General features: G+C 35.2%; 1 protein-coding gene across 4 annotated transcripts; it reads left to right on the top strand.

Moving 5' to 3' along the window:
- Window positions 1–1,939: 1,939 nt before the first annotated feature.
- Window positions 1,940–19,731, top strand: LOC125664859 (uncharacterized transporter slc-17.2-like). 4 transcript variants are annotated; one of them, XM_056140020.1, is made up of 12 exons: window positions 1,940–2,400; window positions 2,626–2,869; window positions 10,804–11,156; window positions 11,294–11,527; window positions 12,104–12,191; window positions 13,387–13,482; window positions 13,648–13,778; window positions 15,443–15,592; window positions 15,723–15,864; window positions 16,022–16,235; window positions 17,414–17,504; window positions 18,709–19,731. In XM_056140020.1, the coding sequence occupies exons 3-12, from the start codon at window positions 10,989–10,991 to the stop codon at window positions 19,285–19,287; spliced, it is 1,893 nt and encodes a 630-aa protein (XP_055995995.1). In that variant the 5' UTR covers window positions 1,940–2,400; window positions 2,626–2,869; window positions 10,804–10,988; the 3' UTR covers window positions 19,288–19,731. The 4 variants fall into 4 exon arrangements, with proteins under 4 accessions (XP_055995995.1, XP_055995999.1, XP_055996000.1 ...); XM_056140024.1 differs by having other exon boundaries at window positions 1,943–2,869; window positions 15,723–15,855; XM_056140025.1 differs by having other exon boundaries at window positions 1,943–2,869; window positions 16,022–16,172.
- The last annotated feature ends 2,575 nt before the right edge of the window (window positions 19,732–22,306 follow it).

Here is a 22,306-nt window from a genome sequence, read left to right as displayed (position 1 = left end):
ATGGATAGAGACTCCAACATACAAAGACTAACTTCTATAGCATTGCTTTATTAGATTCCTATTCCTATTGGTTCACTAAGTCTAGTGTAGAGTTCAATTTATGTTACAGATTAGGACTAAAGTCTACAATTTCATATTAGTGGAGTTAGTCTATTCAGGTGAGTATCGCAGTCCAAGGGCAATGTATTTAAATGATGTCTAGAAACTCTTTCTGGGGCTGCTTATTCATTTGAAATGCTCTGAAAGCTAAAATGAATAAATACTTAGAGACAAGTTGCAAGGATAAAGGAGTCAAAACGACGGAGTGAAAATAAGATCGTTCCACTGGCATTGCTACTTCGACCCTTCCCATTCATAGCACTATCATTACGTAACTTCATAGCACTATCATTACGTAACTTCATAGCACTATCATTACGTAACTTCATAGCACTATCATTACGTAACTTCATAGCACTATCATTACGTAACTTCATAACTTTGCCCTTTCGTTCCTTTGCCCTGGTAATTTCACATCTTAACTTTCTCTGGGATGGAAGTTTCGATATACTCATGCCAATATGACCGTTCGTGGCACACTGCTTTTGGCTACCGATAACTTCGTTTATCTGATCAAGGTGCATGTATAAGGTTCACGCGGGTGTGACCGGTCGACAGGGGATGCTTACTTCTCCTAGGCACCTGATCCCACCTCTGGTGTGTCCAGGGGTCCGTGTTTGCCCAACTATCTATTTTGTATTGCTTATGGGATTGATGAGATTGATCACTGTTCATTATGATAACCTTTCTTTATCAAATGGACTATACTAATATCGAAATAAGATGATTTCCATCTGTGAACGATTTTGGTATAATGTCTTTTGATTGTAGGATGGTTTTTTATGTTCGTATAATAGCTATGTTTTCACCACGTAGAACAAGCTTATGAGAAAAATATCTAAATAGAACGGTTCTTCGGTTAAGACTACAAAAACCGAGACTCCGTGTCACAGCAGGTATGGCACGATAAAGATCCCTCCCTGCTCAAAGCCCATAAGTGCCGAGCATAGACCTAAATGTTGCAGCCCTTAACCAGCAATGACGACGTCTCCACATGAGTGAATAATTCTCGGGTGGGACGTCAAACAATATACAATCAATTAATTGAACCAATATATCTGTAATTCGGGAATTTCATTAATAATATATTCCAGTAAACGCGAAATAAAAGACGCCACAAAGTCGTCCACTTCTGTTTCATACTTAGATATTTTATTGAAAGTAGATATTAACAGCAAGCTAACAACTCACCTTTATGACAAACGGGATGACTTCGCCTTCTCCATCGTCAACTTCCCATATTTATGTAGCAATATTCCATGATCACCTGCATATGGGGTTTATATCTGAACTGATTCGATACACAAGAGCTTGTTCTGCGAATGGTCAGTTTTTCAAATCGAAGCAGGTTAATAATAATGACAATAAATAATAAATAGAATTTATATAGCGCCTTATATAAAACAAATTACTCTAAGGCGCTTTACAAGGGTAGCGATGAGGAAAGCAACAATAAAACAACAACAATTAAATGGAATTAAATGACAGTATGACAAAAAATCTTACATCTATAAAGTTATCAAAATAAAATATTATTATTAAGATCGATAGTAAGAGGTTTTTTTTGTGTGTGTGTGTTTGTTTTTTTTTTTGGGGGGGGGGGGTAGAACACCATACTAAGTATTTAAAAAGTACTTTATATGTTAAGTCAATAGGTAGAACACTATTGGCATAAATGTTCTAGGGAAAACTAATAAATACACATAAAAACAAAATCACAGATCACACATTAAAAGCAAGACGAAATAGGTTGGTCTTTAAATTTCTTTGATAACAGTCGAGTTTCTTCACATTTCTAAGTCCACATGGCAAGCCGTTCCAGAGTGTCGCTGCCGCCATGTCAAATATCCTCTCTCCATAAGTCTTTGTCTTGGTTACAGGGACTGTAACCAGACAGGCTGATTCCGATCTTAGCGATCTCGTTGGTGTGTATGGTGTTATCAGTTCTGACAACTATCTAGGAGCCATGTTGTGAAGACACGTGTAAACATACAACAAAAGTTTGAGTTAAATACGGTACTTGACTGGAAGCCAATGCAACTGGATCAGAACAGGCGTAATGTATTCGTATTTTCCTGTCCACATTACCACTCTGGCAGCAGTGTTCTGTACACGCTGAAGTTTTTCCTGTATTGCTTGTTCACTCCATATAATAGGGCATTTCCATAATCTAATCTCGATGTTACCAAAGAGTTCACAAATATTTTACATGCAACCTCAGAGATGAATGGATGAATGATACCTATCCGATGGATGTGCAAGTAGCATGATCTTGCAACGAAACTACATTGCTTGTCAATAGTAAGTGACTTGTCAAAAATTGTCCCAAGATTTTTCACACAATCGGCCTCAGTTATAATGTATTCTCCAAACGAAATGTAAAATTCAAGATTTTCAGATCTATTTCGTTTCGGAACGAACACCATGAGTTCTGTTATGTCCTGATTCAGCTTTGATAAGTTTGAACCCATCCAGTTGCGAATATCTGTTAGACATGCCACAAGTCATTCTAAAATATCATCTCAGCTATCCTGTGGTTCAACCGTGATAAAAATCTGACTGTCATCAGCGTAGCAATTGAAGAAAATCCATATTGTGAATATCACACATATGACCGATGGGTTAAGTAAACAGAGAGTAAAGTCGAGGCCCGAGAACGGAACCTTGAGGGACGCCAATTTTTATTTCTTGGGATTCGGATAATTCAGAACCACTGACGTCTACCAATCAAATACGACCTGATCCAAGATAAAGCTGACCCAGATATACCGTAAGTATAGTCAATTCGTTGAAAAAGAATCTGATAGTCAATAACATTAAATGCGGCTGAGAAATCTAACATCACAAAAATACAACAACAGTTATTATCCAGAGCCGCAACTACGTCATGATGCACTTTCAATTTAGCAGTCTCGGTTGAATGGCCAGACCGGTACACCGACTGCTTACTATCCATTAAGTTGTTTGTGTTTAGATGTCTAGCAATTCTCGCCGAAACTACTTTTTCAACAATTTTGGATACAAAAGGGGGATTTGAAACCAGACGATAGTTTTTCAGATTTTCCTTATCTAATCAAGGTTTCTTCAAGAGTGGTCAGATAGTTGAGTGTTTGAAGATGTTTGGAACAGAAGAATAACTAAGAGATTAGTTTACTAAAGGCATTACTATCGGAATAAAGCTTTCTATACATTGTTTTAATACGTATGTTTGTATAGGATCAATTTCGCAGCTCTTAGAAGGCGAACTCATCAGAAGCTTCCTAATTTCATCAGGAGATGTCGGAGAAAATTCAATTAACGGCTCACCAGTAAATTTTAAATCAGCTGATAAAACATCAGCGGAATTTCCAATTGTATAATTTTGAGATAGTAAAGCTTCTCTGATAGTTTGAATTTTGCCAAGAAAGTAATTTCCAAAATCATTCGACAAAGACCGGTCACTACCATCCACTTGTAAAATAACTTCGTTGTTACGAAGGAGTTTATTTGTAAGTTTGAACAACTTTTTTGTATCGTTTCCGCATTCCAATATGCTTTTTGAATAATATTCCTGTTTACCTTTGAAAAGCAGTTTACTACTTTGGAGACACTTTCCCTTGTAAATTTGACGATTCTGAATTGGTTCGTCTCCAAACCCTTTCGGCTTTACGTTTCTCCTTTTTAGCGGAATGTAGTTCCTCGTTATACCATTGCGTGTTTGGTCATATAGCAAATGTTTTGGTTTGCATAGGTGTATCTTTTTCAACAGTCAACCGAACGCCTTCATGATACATATCAACTAGATCTTCAAGACTAAGATCATTAGAACTCGGTGTGACTCACTCCTTGATGTCCTTCGCAAAATTCACAATATCAATTTTCCGGAATTTTCTAAAACTCACTGTTTTGGTGGTTTGCATAAGTGAATCAAAGAAGTTATGCCTTTCTGATCTCCCGATGACAAGCCTCTAGAGTCACAAATAAAATTATCGTCCAAAGTTGGCATTGATTGCATAACACGGCTATTTTCTCTGGTAACTACCACATAATGAATATGTCCACGGACATGAGTTGGTTTGTTAACCAGTTGCTTCAGACCATGCTCATGAAAGGTGAAGATAACGAACAGTGTTCAATCTCATAACTCCTATAAACAATACAAAATAGATAGTTGGGCAAACACGTACCCCTGAACACACCAGAGGTGGGATCAGGTGCCTAGGAGGAGTAAGTGTCCCCTGTCGACTGGTCACACCCGCCGTGAACCCTATATCCTGATCAGGTAAACGGAGTTATGCCATGTAATGATTGTAGAAATTGTTGAATGTTTGTTGAATGTTTTGAATGTCCTAATGAAAGTTTAAATCTCCTGTAATAACAAGTTCTTCCGGTGCTAAAGCATGGTGACTTAAAGTAAGGTTTGCAACATTTTGACATGTGGCGAACAAAGTCATGTTGCTTATCAGTATGTTTAGTAGGATTTTATCTTTTGAAAATTGATTTAAAAAAAAAAATTGCCCGTATTGTTTTTTGACCAGATGGGCATAATTTTGTGAGGTTTCACAGTTTCAAGATCTTTGTACAAAAGGGAATACTAGTGGTATAAATATTACACGAGGCAAACTTGAGGGGTAAAAGGCTGGTAGAATTTTTAAAAAGAGTATCATCTTTCAGATTATACTAATTGGTGAAGAAATTTATTTTAAAACACAAAAAGTAGCAATTTTTTATATCTTGAATAAAATGTAAATAGGTCTACGTCAGAAAAAGTTCACTTTAAACATAATATTTGGACCATAAACATTTAAGAAAACATATAAATTACTACCGAACGGGCTTTGTTTCCATGGTAACATATCAAATAGAATTATTTCATTTATGCGATTTGTCACTTTGTTTTATTATTGTAAAACTTTTGAAGAGTGCATTGAGCATTTTCATGAGCAAAATACAATTCCAGCACCAAAATGATAAATGATATTTATATCTATTTGTCAAATATTGTAGAATCACATGTATTAGAAATTAAGATTTTTTTTTCTAAATTCAACACAATGCAATATCTATATCTTCAATTTCCGGCGTGTTTTCCACGGTCACGCTTCGTAAAAAATTCCGTGTTTCAATAGCCCGAACCTGTCTTTTATGCTATATCTTTGAAATGAATTCCCTTTTCTTGTTCCATAGCTTGATGTTTGTTTACATAGTAGAATAGACGACTGTCGCCTTAAGCCCGATCAGGGGATGATTAACGTAAAGTTAGTAAAAATGACACTTAACAAATATGTTTTATGTCGACAGGATCCATGCCGTTATGCAGATGTTCCTTAGACAAGATTAAGAATATTTTAAGATACACTAGATAAGACCCTTCTTTTATTCTTACGTGATTATATCAGTCGCGTTTTCTACATTTCAGAGTTCATACGATAAATTGCTCGATCGGCGCAGGTAGATGTCATAGAATTGAAAGATAAAGTGCATGTAATTAGAGGGGTAAAGCATAGTCAGCTTTATGTTTTTCAAAACAGCTTGGGAGTGTCATAAAAATTCCTAGCTTCGTTAATGTCGAACTTTGTCACATTTGAGGATATTATTCACAAACAATGATCGATTTATAACAGCATCAAAATAAATCCTACTTTCCCTAGCAAGATTCGCAGAGATTACATGTGATCATCTCGTGGTTTCACACAAAATATCAGCAACCGGTACCGATCATCATCTTTTACCAGAGCCAGGCCATTGTTTACAAACAACTAACTTTCTTCATGTATTCCAAATGCCGATGCCCATTAATCTCTACCCAGAGTTATCGTTCCTTTCACTCACTAACACCTCTGTCAACGTATCAAGGGTTTTATAAGATTTTTGTAAAATGGCACGTATGCTCAAATAAAGTATGGTTTTGACTTCAGTGACAAAAATATACGTAAATGAATAAACATTGAGCAGATGTCAAGTCTTTTTGTGATACAAGAAGCATTGATTTGGGTTGAGACGAGGATATTGGATAGTTCTATTGCACCAGGCCTATACATAGGTACATGAAGAATATATAGTAATGGAAAAAAATCTACAAATAGTTGCTTGTCCTAAATTTTTCCGATATTTTATAAAATAGTTCTTAGTTTTATTAGCCGTAAAAAAGTGGATTTACATGTGGAATAACATTGCTTATTTTGAGACGTTAACAGAGGTGTAAGTGGGAGCAAGGAATGACAACTCTGGGTAGAGATTGGCGATTTCAAGGTCACCATAACATGGAAATTACCGTAGCGCATAGTAGAGGGCGAAGCCCTCTCACGGCCCGAAGGGCCGTGAGAGCGGAGGTCTCCCTATAGGTAACACGTATATACATGTTTAAAGGGAAAATATAGGAAAATAATGAAAAATTAAACCATACCTATGGAACTTGAAAAGTTTGGTACCAATGGCGTCGATTCGAATATTAGCGCGTGGACATGTATTCCTCCATTTTGAATCTCGTCTACCCTAGTTCACGTCGTTCTGAGATGTTACATAAAATCCGTAAAATCATGTAAATCTTATTTTCTTAATCATATATAATCACTCCACGATTAACGCCATGTTTTTTTGTTGTGGTTCAAACGCTATGTTTGTAAATTTGCTAAATAACGACGCTGAATATGACGTCACAATGTACTGTTTACATCGATTGCGTTATTTTTCCCGCGTTCAATATATAGGCAGATCAAATGTCCAAAATTAGGATGCTTTGATACAGCTCTGTCCTCGTGCTAACTTCGGGTTATTTTTGTCCTGTTTTGGATATAGATACTAATGCCAAAACTTTTTTGCTTCGCCCTCAAACATGGTCACGCCGTAAAACATATTATATATAAAAATTGTAGACTTTTATGATATCAAAGAAAATAATTTTAAATGATAATTTGAGAAACCATTATTTTTATTTTGATATGGATATTTACACATATGCCACTTGACACTTGACAGCGGTACCTAGTAAATGATAAGTAATATTATGAAAATTTCCCACGATACAACTGTCGTGACGCATTTTTTATTGTGACGTCATAAAGTGCGAAGTTCACTGAGGTATACCAAGTGTTATCTCCCTGTTGTTGCTAACAGTATTGTGACCATTCATCAAAAATTGCAGGTACTTTGAGTTTATTTGATTTTGACGGAGGTGGACGATATACAATACAGGCACGCAATATTGAGTTTTGAGAGGAAATAATGCATTCCAGATTTATCACACAGGTTCTTATTGTGAATCAGAGTTATGCCTCCACCTCGATGTTTTCTCGGTATGTGATATATATACCATAACCTTCAGGAACAAGATAGGACAGAACAACTTTATCAGTGTCAGTTCCTAACTAGATTTCTGTTAGAGCAATCAGTCATTAGCATTTGAGATTATGAGATCGGAGACTGCTAACGCCTTGTTTTTAACCGATCTGCAATTCAGCGTATATATAACTTCACAGGGTTGCTTTTCTTTTCCTGTTGTAATATAGGTGTACTTTTTAAGTTGTTTGACGATTTCTTTGTATAAACACGAGATCGATGATCTGCAATGTGATATGTTATTATCGTTCGAATATTGCTATTATATTTTGGAAACAGATCGTTGCATTGAATATCGACAATATTTTGAAAGTCGACCCCATTTTAACTATGATGGTAACAATTGCCATGCAATCCAATAACAGTCGGTATTCTACGGATTAATCTTCTTCCGGCTTTAGTTCCTCGCCTTGTTAATCGTTGAACAGGGCCGTTAATCAGACGTACATTGTACAAAACACATTGCATATCAGTTTGGTACAAAGTCGTGTCAAAATATTTGTGGTCCGGCTCCTCTATGAAAGTGAATATATGGTGAAGTACTTCGTGCGGTTAAAGCTGACATGAATTAATAAATATAGTATAATTCTATATGTCCGCCATATTTCTCTCCTAATCTGCCATATGTATCAGGGTTCACATGGTATATAAGGGGACGAGTTTTGCTATGCTTCACTTCACATCAGTGTTTTCAATTTACCTGTACGGGTAGCTTTGACAGGTGACACGTACATCTTCGATACTAATCTATAGGACATCAAGAAGAAATGAAATCACGTTTTGGAACACCGCGCAGTGCTCAAAATTATGATAAACATATCGTACAATAGTAAATCATTTTAAAGGCTTTGGATAAATATATATATATAATGCCTTTTCTTTACGTGAATGTGCGTACATTTGCAGTAAATATGTCAAAACTATACAAAAACGCGGAGAAATATTTCATCTATTATCTATTGACAAAATGGAATAAGCAAAGGGTATACAATCTATACCATTCACAATTACTTCAAGTAAAAAGCAAATACATAAATACTTCTGTACTTATAAACATGACACGTATGCTCGCCATGAAAAAGCATCGAATGCAAACGACTATTTACCTGGGTCTACTCGTAATATATGTAAAGGACCGAAGATGTACGTGTACACTTGTCGAAAATACTCGAAGTAGTAGTAAAACTCCCTTTATTTGCATAATCCATGAAATGAAACGATAAGCTCCATTTGCGTTCCAACAGTAAATACCAGTGTTCATTGTACAGACTGCGACACACTTAGCCCGTGCCGATCAGCTATCTTTAATCAGGGGAAGTATCAGAGTATAATATTTACCTTGTATTGTGCATGAATCCTTATAGCATATGATTTACTGGTCAGAGTATTGAAGATTTATAAATCAGGAAATCATTTAGGTACATAAATTGTGTATGCATATATAATTTGCATATACAACACTGTACGAGTGTATGGGATGAGAGAGAGAGAGAGAGAGAGAGAGAGAGAGAGAGAGAGAGAGAGAGAGGGGGGACCGATGACCTTGTAATAATCGCGCTCTTATTTTAAAGACAAATGATATTGTTAATTCAATAAAAGAGAACAGTACTAGTAACTCAATATTGTTCTCATTAATTGATAATACAGATTTGTTTGATTCATTTAAAGCACACAATATTAAAAATTAAACATATCTTTAAATAATGTGATTTTCAATTACTTCATTTTATGCTAATTTGGCGCTCAATAGATCTTATATATCTATGCCATTTTGCGTTATTACATTCTGCGTTGAACTCGACGCAAATTGTATAGTGCATATCTCCGATACCTGTTGAATAGACGGCCGTATTTGATACGTTTTTTTAAAAAAAAAAATTTTGCGAATATACCTTGTGCATTACATATTATGCATATGGCATGCACCTTTATTTTGCAAGAATTGATATAAATAATATATTTTATGCTCTTTGCGTATTCCATTCTATCAGTATGTAATTGGCAAATCATTTCTCCGCATTTATTAAATAAGAAACTGCAAATACTTGCATGCACTTGCAAGTATGCAAGAAAACCGGATTTTTAAAAAAAAATAATTTTATTTTTGTATTTTTGTCTAACTTATCTAAACTTCCAGAATGTTGCATTGGTATACAATAAATATTTTGTAATTTTGAGCAAAGCATAATTTTAAAAAAAATGATTTTATTTGTTTCTCATTCCCTATATATTATTATCGGAGATGTGCACTGGTCGAGTCCACCTAGAAAAATCACTCACGTGTGACAATCACATTTGGGGTATATACGGGTAGATTAAATTAGGCTAGCTGAGAGAAATATGGCGGATAAGATGAGAAAGGTGTACGTATTTATTAATTCATGTCAGCTTTAATGGCACAAAGTTGTGTACGGAAAACCGTGATACAGCTCCTCTATAGAAGTGAACAAACGGTGCAAAGTACTTCGTACGGATAATGGTCACGGATCAGTGGGCACAGAGAAAAGAAAACAACTAAAGTTATGACTTTAAAAAATTATTAAAATATGCGAGGATTTTCAATAAAAATTGCACTAACATGTTCCACAAGTAATTAAGTGAGTCTGTGATAAAATTCAGTACACGATTCCCAGTATTTATGACATAAAGAAACTAAATTGGCAGAGGTGCAGCAGCCATGACATAGCACAATAGCACTCGTATGGCCTCAGTAGTATATAAACTACTGACAATCAAGTTGATGATACAGGGGTTTCAACATTCTCGTTTAAAGTCAGCATTTCACAAATTCTACGGTCGTTATAACGATCTAGTTTGCCAATACAACCTATCATTGGGTCAAATGCTATCTGATGTGTTTCATACTGATTGTTAGACCGCTGTTGGCACACTGATTTTGACTACAGATAACTCCGTTTACCTGATCAGGATATAGGGCTCACGGCGGGTGTGACAGGTCAACAGGGGATGCTTACTCCTCTTAGGCACCTGATCCCACCTCTGGTGTGTCCAGGGGTCCGTGTTTGCCCAACTCTCTATTTTGTATTGTTTATAGGAGTTATGAGACTGATCACTGTTCGTTATCTTCACCTCTCATTTAAATCGAATAGGAGATATCTTCAAATTAGATATATATCCGATTTTATTGACGATATCTTAAGATAATTACTACCAGCTGGATATTTTTTGAGTAAAATTTACGTTTCATACTTACACAATTTAAGTTGTCTTATCAAGTCCAAAGTGGAAAGGTTTTTTATTCAACATAGACGATTTATTTACAGATAATTTATCTACATGTTATCTTTGAGGTAAACTGTGCATTTGTTAGATTATTGCATTATTTTCAATGACAACAACGTAACATATTTTCTTTTAAACAACAAGACCAAATTTTCGATGTTTCGACAAAGAGATCGTCAAGAGTTTCCTTCATAGATGACGTACAATCTAACGGCAAAGAGCATCAGAGATCTGGGATCTCCATCCGAAATTCCTCGACAGTTCCATCCTACAGTTCCAAACAATTGCTTACTCTAAGTTTTCTGGAAAAATACACATCATGTCGCTGGATGATAGCATTTTCAGGTTTAATGATGGTCACGTGTTCTATTATGTTACGACAATGTATGAGCATGATTGTCGTGTGCATGGAATCCAATTATGACGCCGGATCCAATTTTAACATGGGAAACCAATCAAGCACAAATGAAACGATGAATTCCACAGCTCAGAGAGGGGTAAATTTTCCTGATATTTTTGTTTGTTTGTACGTTTAGAAAATGAAAATATAATAGTATGTATTTTTGGTTTAGTATGAACAGTTCTCACAAGTTTAAATAAGGATTTTTCAAAATGCCATTAGTTGAAATTGTAGCAGTGGGACATTGTTTGGGACAGTGAGATGGAGGGCCTAATTTTGCAGTCCTATTTCTACGCATTCCCCATATCGCCTTTGATTGCCGGGTATCTGTCTGGAAGATTTAGTGGGAAGAAAGTGGTGATTGTTATGACATTGTGTCTGGTTCTTCTCTCAGCTGTCTTGCCAATTGCTGCCACAGTCAATCCCTACCTTGTTGTAGTTCTGCGATGCTGCATCGGATTATCCGCGGTAAATGTGAAATATTGCAATGTTCCCTATATCCTTTTAGGTAAAAACTGGGGTTTACTTTGCTTTTTATGTAATTTTATGTCTGAATTGAATAATTTTCCCAGACTTCTTGAGCGTCACCAGCTACAATTAAAATGCTGCGAATAGACCTATACATGACACTCAAGTTCGAATTATTGATGGTTCTTTATCATGTTAAGGCCTGTTGTGACACGGAGCCATCATTTTGAAGGTGATACCAGTAAGTCCGTGAATTTCATTGGTAATACCGTACTTTTGGCAAAGAAACAGTCATTCCATATGTTAAACGTCTTAGGTTAGACGCCGCATTGTGATCGAGAATAGGATTCTGAACTTCAAGTTGCGAAGAAAGTGTTCTAATAACTAGGACATCGCGACCAATAAAGTTGACTTGCTGGTCCTCACTAACGTCCATTACTACATTATTGTATTCCTGATATGATATTTCGAACTGTCTGCGGTAAATGTGGAATATCTTAAAATGTTCTCTTTATGTTTTGGGATAAGGACTAGATTTCGGTGAAAATCATACTGTATTACGTTTTATTTTTATAGGGAGGTCTACAACCTAGTTTGACGGCGATTATTTCCAAATGGGCGCCAGTGTCTGAGCGTGCTCAGATAGTTGCTATTGCAAATGCAGGTACGGAAACTCAAACACAGTGCAATTCACAGCGTAATACTACATTGATATCAAAGTTGATTACTGTTACTTGTGTATAATTTGACTTCAGCTTCTCCATCGTCAACTTCACATATTTATTTAGCAATATTCCATTATCACCTGCATATGGTGTTTATATCTCGCAACTGATTCGATACGCAAGAGCTTGTTCTGCTTGAAGTCAGTTTTTAAACCTAGGTAAGCTACTGACAAACAAGTTGATGGTACAGGGTTTCAATAAATTGAAGTCAGCATTTCGCAAATTATATGGTCGTCATAACGATCTAGTTTGCCAATACAACCTCTTATTGGGTCAAATGCTGTCTGACGTGTTTCATACCGATTGTTAGGCCGTTCTTGGCACACTGATTTTGAATACGGATAACTCTGTTTACCTGATCAGGATATAGGGCTCACGGAGGGTATGACCGGTCGACAGGGGATGTTTGCTCTTCCTAGGCACATGATCCCACTTCTGGTGTGTCCAATTATCTATTTTGTATTGCTTATAGGAGTTATGAGATTTATTACTGTTCGTTATCTTCACCTTTCATTAGGCATATTATCCCACCTCTGCTATGCCCAGGGCCCATGTTTGCCCTATTCTTAATCTTAATTATCTTTAGGGATTATGAGATTGATCACCGTTCGTTATCTTCACATTAGGTCCCCATACATATACTAGTAATAAATTCAGTACGAACCCTTGAATATAACAGAGGTGGAGTCAGGTCCCTATGATGAGTAAGCATCCCTTGTCGACCGGTCACATCCGAAGTGAGCCGTGAACCCTGTATCTTGATCAGGTAAAGGGAGTTATCCGTAGTCAAAATCAGTGTGCTAAGGACGGCTTAACACTTGGTATAAAACACGTCAGCAATCATGAAATAAAATATTCTTTTTCGTCAAACGAGGAGGCGATGAATGTATTATATGTGTTCAGGACACATACGTTTTAAGGGTTTATTATCGAAACAGAAAATCAATGTTTACCAAAGTCAATTTTCAGTTCTCATCAGGTCATAGCAGAAAATTATCCGCCTTTCTTCGTAATGTCATACTTGGATTTCAGTGTTCAATGTATTGTAACCTTTAAAGTTTGATGATCAGAATAATGTGATATAGCTTGAAAGTTCGATGTTCGGTTCAATGTAGTACAGTATATAACCTTTAGGTACGATGATCGGATCAATATTTTCCTTTTCGCTCTCTGGATTTATATGCATGATTCCAATTCATAACGGATGGCCGTTCATTTTCTACATCTTTTGTAAGTATCACCTACACAATAATCAAATAATATTTCTTCATCAACATACATTGTATGTGAGGTTTTCTTTGTTTTCCTATTTGTAATCATAACTTATGGAATCAGTTAAATACATCTATATATAATCAATACACCTTCCCTTTTGAACTGATGCATGACACCCAGGCATTGCCAATGTGTTGTCTCTGCTGTTATGGGTGTGTGTGGTATACGACAGACCGGATGATCATCCCAGAATTACGTGGAAAGAACGGGCAATCATCAACTATAAACGGCGGGACAGCACACTAGAAAAGGTAAGAATTTATAACCATATAATCAATATAAAGAGGTGGCAACTAAAATAAGATTACCTGGATGACTTATAATCGAGGTGTAACCAACTTTTTTCCAGATAAAATGCGCACGTTCCAGATCTCAGTAAAGACAAAAATTGCATTAGGAAAAATTAACATCTTATACATGTGAATTATCAACATTCCATAAAATAAAATGAACATTCACAAGCATGAACATTTTTCCAACAGTCTGTTGGAATTCCCACGGGCACGGATTGTGCTCCTTTGTTAGCTGACCTGTTTCTATATTCATATGAAGCAGAATTTATTCAAAACCTTCTACGCGAGAAGAAAAAATCTCTCGCTGTGGCCTTCAATTCGACATTTAGATATATCGATGACGTTTTGTCTATTAACAATAATAGCTATCATTCATATGTTGATTTGATATATCCCTGTGAGCTCGAAATAAAGGACACCACAGAGGCGTCCACTTCTGCTTTATACTTAGATATTTTATTGAAAGTAGACATTAACGGCAAACTGACAACTCCACTGTATGACAAACGGGATGATTTCAGCTTCTCCATCGTCAACTTCCCATATTTATGTAGCAATATTCTATTATCACCTGCATATGGTGTTTATATATCTCAATTGATTCGATATGCAAGAGCTTGTTCTGCGTAAAGTCAGTTTTTAAATCAAGGTAAGCTACTGACAAACAAGTTGATGGTAATGGGGTTTCAACAGTCTCGATTGAAGTCAGCATTTTGCAAATTCTATGGTCGTTATAACGATCTAGTTCGTCAATACAACCTCTTATTGGCTCAAATGCTGTCTGTCGTGTTTCATACCGATTGTTAAGGTTAATCGATCCTCGTGTGATGTCATAGGTTTTTGCAAAAATCTTTATCAAATTAAACTTTGCGCATGAAAGAAATATATCTTCAGAGGAATTTTATTTACTACATAAAATAAAAAATTTGGTAAACTATTGATATTGAAAAAGTGTATATTTTCTATAGATAATCAATTCTTTATAATTAAAAAAATGTTGTCAAGGGCAATAACTCCGATGCTGGTATTTCTCCTACTGCATGTCTATTATGCATGATTTCCCTTATATCCACAATTAATTTATACATATTTATGAATTAACAGTTTTCTTAAACTGTTGACATTTAAAATTTGTCATTTCAACAAGATTTTATCTATTTTAATTCTTCTGTACAATGAAAATGTGTGATTTTGTGATGTTAACATAAACTTCCGTTTTTTATGTCTGACATCTTTAAAAATGTGGCAGCATAGACATTTTCTATGGTTATTGTTTAAATTTAACTATATTGAATGGAAATTAATACAGTTTTTAGACTTTTAACCATTATTATTGATAAGTCACATGAGGATCGATCGACCTTAAGCCGTTCATGGCACACTGATTTCGACTACAGATAACATCGTTTACCTTATCAGGATATAGGGCTCACGGCGGGTGTGACCGGTCAACAGGGGATGCTTTCTCCTCCTTGGCACCTGATCCCACCTCTGGTGTGTCCAGGGGTCCGTGTTTACCCAACTATCTATTTTGTATTGCTTATAGGAGTTATGAGAATGATCACTGTTCGTTATCTTCATCTTGCATTGATATGATTAAAAACAAATTTACTGGATTGTAGATGCCCTCCCCTCCTTGGATAAAAATCGTGACTTCCGGTCCTTTCTGGGGAGTTATGATAGCCGATATGTCAGACGCCTTTCTTGTTACGACCATAGGGACTTTCCTGCCTTTATACATGAGCGACGTTTTGAAGTTTGAGATTGCTACGGTACGTTATGATAAAAGTACAGATAGAAAATGTTTAGATTCCAAAGTTTTGATACTACAGTGTGGAGTATACATTTAGTGTAATTTGACTCGTATTTCTTTATTTTGAAATGTTTTCTCTTCACATTCAGAATGGTTTGTTGTCTTCTTTACCATCCATTGGTCGGTTTGTCGCGGCCATTGCTAGCGGAATGTTGGCAGATAAACTAATGAACAAGGGATATCTCTCGGTAACTGCCACAAGAAAGATTTTTCAAGCCTCAGGTAAAATAAGTAAGACGACACAAAATGAAGAAATCCTAATGCAATTGTCTATGTATTAATTCAAAATTGCAAAAAATATTTTGAAATTTATAATTTCATTTAGCATTCTTTATGATTCTGAGAATTGGTCCTTAGTATGTTTGAAGATTCGCTATCAATATGGCAGGTATGGTGTTGTCTTCACCGTTTCTGATTTGGATGAGTTACATGGAGCAATCCGAGAGGACAACAGCTGTTATTCTACTGGTGACATACTGGACAATTCAATCACTGAATAATGCGGGCTTCCGAGTCAACCACATCGACATCGCACCTAGGTATGAGGGAATGAGAGTGAAAGACAGCGAAATAGCACTACAGATTATCGACATCGCACCTAGGTATGAGAGAGGGAGAATAAAAGAGAGCGAGATAGCAATACATATTCTTTTTTCTAGGTATATGAGCAATTGTAAATGATGTAATAAATATCATTGAAAACGAATGAGATCTTTCAAACTAACACGCTAACACACACTAACACCAATACTAACACGCAAGTCTGTAAATGTACTATTTCAAATATATAGAATTAAAAATTTTGCAGCAAAATTGAAACTTAAGCAAATTATATATATATATATATATATATATATATATATATATATATATATATGTATATAGTCATAACAACATAGTTTTGTAAAGCGTCTGAAGACTTTTTAAAAATGAAAGCGCTTACGTTTTACAACGTGGTGTCATATTTTATTTAATATTTTACCTATTGATTACCGGACACTGAGGCAATTTTTCATATTTGGATATATATATATATATACATTGTATATATATATATATATATATATATATATATATATATATATATATATATACACGTTTATGTATATATGGTTTGTAGATGAGTTACTTCCCTTGTCATATGTATATGTATGTATATATATATATATATATATATATGTATATTTATATTAGAAGTTGATTCGGCAGTTGTAAATAAATATTGAAAATCAGAATGACACATTCCATAAAAAACAATCATTTACTGCTAGCGCTTTCTCCATGTCTACATGGTTCATCAGACAGTTCAAATATGTATACAAAAATTGTTTAGTAACGTCTTTGTTATGACGTCAATTAAACGAGTCCTTTATGACGTCATAATAACGTTAAGCGGTAGCGTTTGGTAATTATGACGTCATAATAATGTTAACCGGTAGCGTTATTTGTATATATATACAATGTATATATATGGCTCAGTTTGGTTGTAATAAATACAAATAATAAATTCCTTTAAAAAAGGGACTTGAAGGGACTTGTAAAATTTCTATGATATTACATGTAACACTGTGATGTATATCACTCCTCCCTATATAACTCCAATTAAATGTTCCAAAGAAACAATGGAAAATAGATGACATTCCATACATCAGATACAGTACAGTGTAATTTGTATTCATTTTTTTTTAATTTTGATCATTGTGGAAAAAAATTGTTTCAAGGAAGTGTCGTATAAAGGAGATTTATTTCCAAAGCAATTGAAATTATTCCCCACGTTTAGATTTGCTGGTGTTTTGAACGGCATGACACGTAGTATGGCGTCAGCAGCTGCATTACTTTCACCCATCGTTACATCGGAGTTAACCAAAAACGTAAGTGTATTATTATACATTATATATTCTACCACGGTTATTGCAAAGATCAAAGGAATGCCACGGTCATTATTGTGCAATATACCTTCATACGCAATAACTGATTATGAGAAAATTGACACCCATCTCTTCGTACTAATACAACGATAACGTCGATAAATGATAATTCAATTTTATAATCATAACAATCAATCAATTTTATGTTGAAAAACAAATCCATAAATGACTGAAAAACATTTGTTCTTCATTAGGAATCAAGCGTCTGCATTCCGAGATCGATACACAAACATGATGGTGCACAAACAACTTTTCTTGGATATAATCCGTCAATATCAAATTATATACTTGATATATTCTTTTTTTTTTTAAATACAGTAACTAAGTAGTTCGTTACTAGCTTGAAAATACGGATGTATATTTAATTGCTGTTACAAAATTTAGAAATTCATTTCAAAATTAAGGATTAACTCCCTCACGCATAGCTCTTATCCTTAGACGAATTTGACTCCACTTTTTGGCACACTGTTTTTCCCTATACTAGCTCTACAACTTCATTGTTATTTCGTATTTCAAATATTTCGATCGAGCATCACTGATGAGATATTATTTGTCGAAATGCGCATCTGGTGTATCGAAATTGGTACCGTATAAGTTTTAGAGTGTAATTCTAGAATAGCCAACCATCTCACCTGTTTCATTAGCAAAATATAGGTTCTTTTCGGAAACTGTCATAACATCACAATGACCTAATTCATAGCTATATACGATGTTGCCTATAAACATGTATAGAGATTTCAAAATGTTTGCAAGAGTCGACTCTCTTTGTAAAATTTTAGATAGCACACAATAACTTTATGTCTTATTAGCTGAACTTTGCATTTATCGGCATATTTTGAAAAACCATCGTAATATAAACCTTTTCACAATGAGCTTTGTAAATTGTATTCTAATGGCTATTCTATGTCAGAAATGTGTTTTGCATAGGGTCTAATGTTAATTTTCAAGAAGAGTATTTCCTATATCTTTCACCATTTTTAAATTTTGTCTATTAAACCACCTTGCGTGTTGATAACCTTTCATTTAATACAAACATTTGGATTACTTAACATTTAATTCTTTAAAAATAGACGTATTGTGACTCTGAAAAAATAAGATAATTTGTGTGTGTTTCTTATGTTAGCAAACGGGTTTCTGTACATGCTAGGGCACTCGAGAGGAATGGCAGACCGTCTTCTTTATCTGTACCGGGGTAGGACTAACAGGGGCCATGGCGTTCGTCCTCCTTGGTAGTGGAGTGGAACAGGAGTGGGCCAAGGACCCCAACATGAACGTTGAGATAGATGTGTATACCACGGAGGAAGATAAAAATACGGTGCTAAGAATTATGGGTAATGGAACTGATAAAGAACAAGATGGGGACGTCAACGGAAGTTTGGACAATGTTAACGAAATCCACAAAGGAACTGTAAATAGAGCCTTCGATGACCAGGAAATTAAAAAATTTGGAGGACATGTGAAATTGTCGTCTTCGTTTAGATCCCAGTCACATGATTTTGATGTACCAATAACAGATAACATTGATTCTTATGATGACGAAAACAATATTGAAAACGAAAGAGATTCACCAGAGATTCATAAAACAGACAGGGATAATCAATCCTTGACTTTCGTAGAGAAAAGAAAACACATTAGAGAAAATTCAAGACTGAATTTTCCTGAAAGCAAATATTTAACGGATGAAAATGGTACCCAAAGTAAGGAGGTAGTTATTACACGACTTTGATAATACTACGAATCGTACATGACTTACAGACTGCATGGCAATGATAGATGAATAAAAATATCCAAACTTTGGATGTAGTTGTATAGTAAAATTCAAAGATGTTCAGAATTCTATGTTGCCTTTATGCATATTGAAAGGTAGATACACAAACACAGAGAACAAAGGGTTCAACTTTCCAGTTCTTTCGAAATCCAAATACATGTACATGCACTCAACATTATGTTACTTGCAATTTGTAATTCTAAACCTGAAAGACTGCCAACTTTGAAATAATGTAGAAAAAGAAAATATATATCTATTTATTGATATGGGGCAAAATGAAACAAATCATTGTACACATGTGTGTAAGTGTATTAGCGAAAACATCTCAGAAAAATCATGTTGCTATATATATAGTAATGAAATATTTTGGATTTTTTACCATTCCTGAATAATTCAATATAACAAGTGTAACATTGTTTTTTGTGGAAGCGTATATATATATATATGATTATGATTATAGCTAATGAATAACATTATAGTAAAGTTTGAGGTATATAATAATATATGTGCAATGTAAATACACTTATAAAACCGATGATAGTGTGTTGAAAGTAAGCAAATTAATCAATTCCCTGAACATTACTTTCATCTGATCATGGTCATTTGAAAGGATATCTGCACAAGTTGATGGTGCAGGGGTTCTGTCAGTCTCGTTTAAAGTCAGCATTTCACAAATTCTATGGTCGTTATAACGATCTAGTTTGCCAATACAACCTATCATTGGGTCAAATGTTGTCTGATGTGTTACACTGATTTTGACTACGGATAACTCCGTTTACCGGATCAAGATATAGGGCTCACGGCGGGTGTGACCAGTCGACAGGGGATACTTACTCCTCCTAGGCATCTGATCCCACCTCTGGTATCCAGGGGTCCGTGTTTGCTCCACTCTCTATTTTGCATTGCTTATAGAAGATATGCCATTGATCACTGTTCGTTATCTTCACCTTTGCTATGCAAGAGACAGGCAAAACGAAAATTTGATGTCTGACATCATCGACAGAGCAACGTGATTGTTAATGACTTTGGAATTTATCAAAATAATAGAATTAGGAAATGATCAATCTAGAAATTTATCGAAATATAAAGTGAAGTTGTCGTGTGATTATATCAGATCGAAGGGATTCTTAGTAGATTTGATCACACATTTCGCTTTGATCTACATAGCCTAGGAATGTTTTGAAATGGCTATTTAGTAGGAAATATGCACTGGGAATGAACAGGCAATTTTAAGATACGACACAAATCTCCAGCCGTACATCATAACGATACCGTGACCTAGAAACACTACAATTAGAATTTAAATGCAAAATTTGTTACTCTGAACTTGTCGATCTTGTCGATCTTGTATGTTTAGATCCAAATTTTATTCAAAGGGCCTGTGTTTGAAGTATGTACTTGCTCTGATTGTGCATTTGAGATGGCCAATTAAAAGGAAATAAGAAGTTTTGAACATTGAAAAGTTTTAAACGGCACTCATATTCATATTTCATACTACCCTTACCAAACTGATATCCTTGTTACAAATAGTTGTGGCTAATCTGCTCTATGCTTTCAGCAAACAAATTTATTTGCAAGTGGTATTTTTTTTTGGCTTGTATTCCCGTAAGGATCCGGAATACAATAGATCCTCGGTACCCCTTGCATGTCGTAAGAGTCGACTAAATAGATCTTTATCATGCCACACCTGCTGTGACACGGGGTCTTAGTTTTTGCGGTCTCATCCGAAGGACCGCTCCATTTAGTCGCCTCTTACGACAAGTAAGGGATACTGAGGGCCTATTCTACCCCCCTCCCACGGGATCTGAATTAGTTTTAAGTCTCTACTACTTGTATCATAAATTACAAACTTGAAACACACGTCCGGGAGTATAGCTATTGACAACATATAATTATTGGATAAAACTGAAACTGTAAAATCGCGCATATTTAGGACTTGTCATTGTGATTATGTTTATGCTGAAACTTAAAATACATTGATGTATTCCACTTTTGACTTCCGTGGGGATCCAGGTTAGAATATGTCCTCAGTAAGAGGCGACTAAATGGGGTGGTCCTTCGGATGAGACCACAAAAACCAAGGCCCCATGTCACAACAGGTGTGGTATGATAAAGATCCCTCCCTGCTCAAAGGCCGTAAGCATAGGCTTAAATTTTGCAGTCCTTCATCGGCAATGCTGACGTTTCCATATGAGTGAAAAATTATCAAGAGAGACGTTAAACAAAATCCAATCAAGTAATCAATCAATTTTTGACAAGAGAGCTACAGTTTTGCAGCTAAAACATGCTACAACACACATCTTCTATGTTCTCGATATCCTCTGGAACATAGATTTTTATCAATGAAACTTTGTTCATTCTAGAAATATATCGTTTGGAATTTTATTTACTGGGTATAATAATAATAAAAAAAACATATCGTAAACTGTTTGACATTGAAAAAGTTTATATGCTATACCAAATATCTATATTAACTATATGTAGAAAAATGTTGTCAAGGGCAATGATCCCTTTGCTGGTACATGTATTTTAATAGATAATTCATCATCAATATATGTAAATGTCGCATTGAAGGCCACAGCAAGAGATTTTTTCTTCTCAAATGATAAAACAAATAGTGCTTAAGCAGACGGTGAATTGAAAGTGTAAAACAGCACGAACAACACTGAGTAACGACAATGGGGAAGCTAAACCACTACATTGAGTTTGTTCATGCCATTGCGGCAGAATGACTTCAGTCTATACATTCAGAATGTCTCCTCCTTGTTCTACCTCTTCGCACTGGATTGATGAGATTGATCATTGTTCGATATATTCAGGTGTTCATTGATCGCTACTCAGGATTGTTAGAATAGTCATGTTCACCTTTTTTATCGATGCGTTTTACCCTCTTGTAAAGATATCCTTTACTGAATTGAACTTTGACTAACTCTCCAAAAACAATTATTATCATCAAATATTTTTATTCACACAAGAC

Source organism: Ostrea edulis, chromosome 1 (genome assembly GCF_947568905.1).
Source record: "Ostrea edulis chromosome 1, xbOstEdul1.1, whole genome shotgun sequence".
Lineage (NCBI taxonomy): Eukaryota > Metazoa > Mollusca > Bivalvia > Ostreida > Ostreidae > Ostrea > Ostrea edulis.
The sequence above is the reverse complement of the archived record's forward strand: the minus strand, read 5'-3'. Positions and strand labels throughout refer to the sequence as shown.